The sequence below is a fragment of the Nyctereutes procyonoides genome, unplaced genomic scaffold (assembly GCF_905146905.1).
Source record: "Nyctereutes procyonoides isolate TBG_1078 unplaced genomic scaffold, NYPRO_anot_genome, whole genome shotgun sequence".
Classification (NCBI taxonomy): Eukaryota; Metazoa; Chordata; class Mammalia; order Carnivora; family Canidae; genus Nyctereutes; species Nyctereutes procyonoides.
This window is the reverse complement of record NW_026575146.1, coordinates 8,152,677-8,159,084: the sequence shown is the minus strand read 5'-3', so window position 1 is coordinate 8,159,084 and position 6,408 is coordinate 8,152,677. Positions and strand designations below refer to the sequence as shown.

The window sequence follows — 6,408 nt, the reverse complement described above, 5'->3', positions numbered from 1 at the left end:
TAGGTTCTTAGGACTACAATAACAAAATCCCAAAAACTGTGTGGTTTAAACAACATAAACGTGTTGTCACAGAGGTTTGGAGGCCAGATGTCTGAGATACCAGCTGAAACAGTAGAAGCAGAAACAGAGGGAAGTTGAGTCTTCATGGCATCAAAGGAAACCAGGATGTATAGGACAAGCAAGAGCATCCAGCCATGAGAGCCTCACTGTATCCTGCATTTGGCAGTTGTTGGACCGTCAACTACATTCTGGTTTCTGAGATGTTAACTGATCCTCACTGAGTTCTGACTATGAGGTCAAGATTCCCACCCACACTTATATCCATACTTCTCCTTACTTTAAACTTTCATTTCACTTCTGCTTCTTATAACCTTAAAATAATTTGACTTAAGCACCCAGAGAGGCAGGGGGATATAAACGAGTGAAATGCCGCATCATAGAAGCTAATGAGAAAGAATGGTTGAAGAAGGAAATGGTCAATTGTATCAAATGTTACAGAAAGACCAAGATAAGCACATTAAAACTAACAGAGGTTTGCTAACAAAAAATGTGAGAGCTGGGTGAGTGAAGACCAAAGCCATGGATGGTGGCAGGAACCAGTTGACCAGAAAGACAGCCACAGAAACCACTTTCAAGTACCTTGACTCTGAAGAAAAAGAGGGAAGTATGGTCCTACATAGATGTTGTTGCCGAGTAGAGGGACTGATTTAAATGAATACATTTAAATGCAGAGGGCAAGGAGGCATAAACAAACATGAGGTTGAAAACACTTTGGAGGGAGGACAACTAGGGGGTGAAGTTGCTGAGGATTTGAGCAGCTGGGTGGAAGGAAGAGTCAGAGACAGGAATGGGGAAGGAGACAGTGATGGGTGTGCACACACAGCAGGCTATTTTAGGATCTGATATTGAAGATATTTCCTGTAATGACTTCTATTTTGTGGGTGAAATAGGAGACGAGATTATCTGCTGACAGTGAAGAAAGAGACAGATTAAGAGCCTTGAGGAAGTGAAGAAGATTTGCAACAGTCATTTTGGAAAATGGCAGTGAGCTCTAACTGGAAAAGTGTGAAAGATTACCAGTTAGTACAGAGGGCTCAGGTGAGACCACAGGCTTGAGTCTGGCATGCCCACTTGTGATTTCGTTCAACTTCATCTGACAGGGAGGGAAAAGCAGCAGAAACATTGTTAGTTGGGATTAATTGAAATCTGAGGGGAAAGGGGCTAGGGCACAAGGAGTTCAAGGTGTTGGGAAAAGAAATAATTGAAGAAAGGAACCAGAGTATCTAGACAGACCCCAGATGGCAAGGCTACTAAAGAGAAAATATGAGAATCAAGGAGACTCAAAGAATAGCTGTGTGGGAGTAAGAGATAGAAGTCTGCAATAAGACTTTACGGAAATTTGAAGATTCCAGAGGTGGAGAAGTTGTGATTAGAAAATCCTAAATTTGACCATGTTTCATAGATGGGTGCTGTGTGCCTGTCCAGCTTCTCTTCCTTTGGGGAGCTTTCCTTCTGTCATTGCTGAACAGATCACCCCAGAACCTCACCCCACTTCACCTCTGCTACAGAGGGGTTGGCATGGGATGCAGGCCAGTGAGTTCATCCCCTGGCTAAAGTGCTTAGTTCAGGGATGAGTACATGACTAAGAAAAGATGACCACACTATTCTTTCCTGACATCCCTTCCCTGAATGTTGGAGGTGGACAGTCTCCCATTTTCTAAGCTCATGAGTTGTAAAGACCATGTAGCTACTTGTGACCAACTTTCCTGGCAGCATGGAGGAACTACCTCCAGAAGGAGAAAGTGAGACCAACATGCAAAGATAAGCAATCAAGGAGAAATGAAAGATGGGTAGAATCAAGAAAAATCCAAATAGCAATTTGAAAGTGCTAGATCTAGCCATGCTGAAGCTAGTCTACCCTCTGAATCTTTCCAATGAGCACCCCCCCCCCCGCCACCACCACCAATTCTCTGGCTTTAGGTAGTCTAAATTGGATTACTATAAAACTGCAATCTAAGGTTTAAATAACTGAAACAAAATGAGGTAAAGGTCTGAGGGTCAAGGTCAAGAAAGCCAAGGAACTAAAGACAGAGTGTTGTATGAGTTTTCCTTATGGGCACTAAAGTCATCCAAGATGAAGGCAGTATTTAGTGGGGGTGAAGAAGACACCTCTGAACCACCTGAAATGTCTTAAGTAGGAAGAAGAGACAGGATGTTAGTAGGTAACTACAATGAGGGCAAGAAGAAAGTTATATATCAGTCAGCAGGAGCCTCAAATGAGCAATGGTTTTCATACAAATGTGCGGGCATAACAGTATGGAGGCTGCATAGGAGAGAAAGAAGTGTCCAAACCCCACTTACTGACAAGAAGCTAAATGGAGTTGTGCATACAGTGGGCAGAGCCTTCCTGATCCAAGGTTATATAGCCATGAAATGCTTCCCAGTGAAAAATAAACTCCACTTCTAAGTACTAAGTATTATAACAATATAAATAACAGACACCCTTTAACCACTTTTCAGTCCACCACACCTTGACCTTGAAACACTCATTGCTCATCTGTAAGACTAGAAGGTAGAACAGAAAATTTAGATGGCTGAGGCTTAATTCTTTTTTTCTTCCTAATTGAGGTTTTTATGCATACATTTAAATGTCTCAGACAATGACCAGAATAATAATCTCAAAGGCAATTATCACTCAAGTGTATTCGGTAGGAGAGTTAGTGTTAAATATTTTAAAGCTCTATTTAGAAAAATCTCATCAGCCTAACACATTTTATTGGCCAACATAAAATATACATGGACATTATGGAAGAACAAAATCTAACACAAAAATGTGAGGCTGGGCTGCCAACTCCAGAGTGAATGCCACAGAGAGAAAGCCAATAATCAACTGGCATTTCAACAAGGAGGGAGATGGATTTATTAGGGATTTCAATTTGTCCAAATGACAAATAGTTAATGTGCATATGGCCTATATACATAGGCAGAACTTACCTTTCTTATGCCATGTAGTCTTTCTGCCAGAAATGGAAAAAAAAAATTATGACAGTTGATGTTTTTTTCTTAAAGATTTTATTTATTTATTCATGAGAGACATAAAGAGAAAGAGGCAGAGACACAGGCAGACGGAGAATCAGGTTCCATGCAGGAAGCCCGATGTGGGACTCAATCCCAGGACTCAGGGATCACATCCTGAGCCAAAAGCAGATGCTCAACCGTTGAGCCACCCAGGCATCCTGACAGTTGATATTTTTAAAGTGATGTTGTCAAAAGTGTCTTTGAAGAGTGTTGAAGATGAATTTACGGAGAAAAGAAATGAAGTTCATTAAAGATTGTATTTGGAAAATGAAAACAGAGGGAAGGTATAAAAACAATCCCTGCATCTATAAACACCTCCACCTTTCCATGGTGTGGAATGAAGCAGAGCTATTCAGCAATTCAGGCCTCCAGAGACCCACATGGTAAAATCGCTTCCTCCACTCTGGGTGAATGTGGCTTCGAGCAGCAGCCACTGTATCTCTGGATCATGTGAGGGGTCTCCAGAGACTGCAGGTCTTCTGCTGGGAAAATACAAGGCCACCTCTCCTGCCTGCTGCAAATCTAGCTCATGTCCTCAATCAGGGCTGTGCAGGTATGTGTATTCTATCATAAATACTATTTCATACTGTCCTTGCACAAGAGGAAGAGGCTGGGTGACCATGATCCATCCCCCAGGGAACACATCCTTGATCACTCTCCCTCTGTGTGATCTGTCATTCAAACTCTAAGTGTCAAATGCATTTCCTTTCCTCTAGAATTTGCTTTTCCTCTTAATTTTGGGTCTAATCTATTTTCCCCTTTCCCTTAATCAGACCCTAGTGCTTTCTTTAGAGACTCTTAAAAAAATTCCATATGGCAAAAATAAGACAATCACCCCCAAAACATAAAAATTTCTGTCAATAAAGTTAAGAATACAGTTTCCTAAAAAAATACTTGTGGAATAGAAATTTAAAAAGAATGCAGAAAGCGATGGAAATTCATAATAAAATCCCGATCCTTAAAAAGTACTCTTGCCGTCAGTACATGTGATATATTGGGGAATAAACCTGTGCAGGATTCCTTCATTTTATAAGGTTTCACATTAAAGGTTTCATTCTTAAAGGACAGAGACCAACCCTATTCAAACATGAAAAATTACCACCAAAGGCAATCTGGCAGCAACATTTAAAACAGGTAAGTTTCCTATAGGACCTCAGACCTATGTATGTTTTATCCAAATAATTAGGTATACTGCTTTTTAAAGAAATCATATGGGTAGCAATCATGAATCTCAGTCACTTTTCGGACATCCTCAGTCCCTTATGGGGGCAATTTTCACCAGGATCACAGGATCTCGGGAGAAGCTAGAGGAGCGTGGAATAACAGAGAAGGCACAGCCTTTGATTCAGAGCCAATGTGGTAAGACTGTTGGTTCAATCACCACCAATTGCGATCTCAGAGTAGGTAACACCTTCTGAGCCCCAGAGAGGTTGTAAAATGAAACATTAAAGCTTCTCCATGTGGCTATTATGAGAATTAAATTGGGTAGTAAAGCCCCTAACTTATAAAAGTAATCCCATAAATGTTAATTCCCAACTGCCACTGCCCATCTAGATATTCAATCTACTGGAATCCTTCTGGGTCCCATAGTGCTAGCAAATAAAATAATAGGTGTTTTTAGTGTGAAACATTTACCTACAGCTGGAACCTCTGAGATCTTCTTTTGCAAATGATGGATTCTCACTCCATCATCAAAGTATATGGTATTCACACACTGATCACATTTCAAAGGTTTGGGGAATTTGTGAAATCAACAGTTGCATCCCATCTCTTAGCTCCACTTCCCCCAAGAGAGATGGTGTTTAATGAAGAAGTTTTAAGTGGCTCTGTGTGTGCCTCTCTCCTCTAGGTGGCACATCTTGGAGGCAGGCACAGGTGACAAAATAATGCTGATGTGAATGGATCAGTCTTTCAAGACATCTGATGATTTCATAGTCAGGAAGTGCAAGACTGGTCATGTTCAAGCCCAGCATCTTGGAAATCACCTCTCTGAAGTCCACCAGCTGCAGTATCAAACACACACATTAAGGGTGAGGACTACTGCTAGTCCAAACAAACAAACAATTAAAAAAAAAAAACCTGTGGAAAACCCAGGTGTGCATGAGGTAGGTAAATTACTCACCATCTTTAACCTTAAAATAAGAAGGCACATCTACTAAATTACCTCTAAAATGCTTTCATCCCCAACTTTCAGTGATTTCATAACTTCTTTTCTGATGAGCCAATTAGTGTAGCATTGGCTACCAAGTCAAGAATCTCAGTTAAGCAACCATGAATGAGATGCTCCATATTCTCACTTTCAGGTGGGAATAACCATATGTCTACTTCCCAGGGATGTTCTAAAATTTGGATCAACTGAAACAATGACTATGTATGTGTTCTGCATATTAAGAAGTGTTTTACGAAGGTGTGGTTGTGTCCATGGGTGATAAGTACCTACCCACTGGAATTTTATTTATTTTTTTAAAGACTTAATTTATTCATTCATGAGAGACACAGAAAGAGAGAGAGAGAGACGGGCAGAGGGAGAAGCAGGCTTCATTCCATGCAGGGAGCCTGACTTGGGACTCGATCCCAGGTCTCCAGGACCACATCCTGGGCTGAAGGCAGCTCTAAACCACTGAGCCACCCAGGCTGCCCTGGAATTTTTTTTTTAAGATTTTATTTATTTGTTCATGAGAGACAGAGAGAGAGAGAGAGGCTGAGACAAAGGCAGAGGGAGAAGCAGGCTCCATGCAGGGAGCCCAACCTGGGACTCAATCCTGGGTCTCCAGGATCATGCCCTGGGTTGAAGGCAGGCACTGAACCACTGAGCCACTCGGGCTACCCTGCAGTGGAATTTTAACTAAGCATGGAACTTTTTTTTTTTTAAGACTGATTGATTGACTGATTGATTTTAGAGAAAGAGAGCACATGCATGAGGGAGAGGAGAGGGACAGATGCAGAGAGAATCTCAAGCCGACTCCATGCTGAGTGTGAAGCCTGGTGTGGGGCTCGATCTCACAACTGTGAGATTATGCAAGAGCCATAAGCAAGAGTCAGACACTTACCTGACTTGAGCCACCCCTATGCATGGAATCTCTTAAACTAAAAGAACAAAGGGCAAGAAAGTCTTAGCTGATAAACACAGAAGGACTTCTAAATAATGACCAGATCACATCACATAAACAGCCTCCTTCACAACCCATAACAACCATCCATCATGAGAGGAAAAATGAAGAGGTAGGGGGTTGGAGACAGTGGATGAAGATGTACCTCATACCCCTTCAAATTCTCGTATACTGGTTGCTGTGATTCTGTGCAAAAACGGAAGCAGGTAAGTCAGGGCTA

At 41.6% G+C, this 6,408-nt stretch overlaps 1 protein-coding gene across 5 annotated transcripts in view; it reads right to left on the bottom strand.

Moving 5' to 3' along the window:
• Positions 1-3,053: 3,053 nt before the first annotated feature.
• Positions 3,054-6,408, bottom strand: part of CCDC170 (coiled-coil domain containing 170) — a 98,762-nt gene continuing 95,407 nt past the window's right edge. For 3 of the 5 annotated variants that reach the window (XM_055311553.1, XM_055311557.1, XM_055311554.1), the window contains one exon: positions 3,054-5,081. In XM_055311553.1, coding sequence (XP_055167528.1) covers positions 4,881-5,081 — 201 coding nt within the window. In that variant the 3' untranslated portion in view covers positions 3,054-4,880. Of the gene's footprint in view, positions 5,082-5,762; positions 6,166-6,408 lie in introns of those variants that run through there. The other 2 variants (XM_055311556.1, XM_055311555.1) reach the window with 2 other exon arrangements.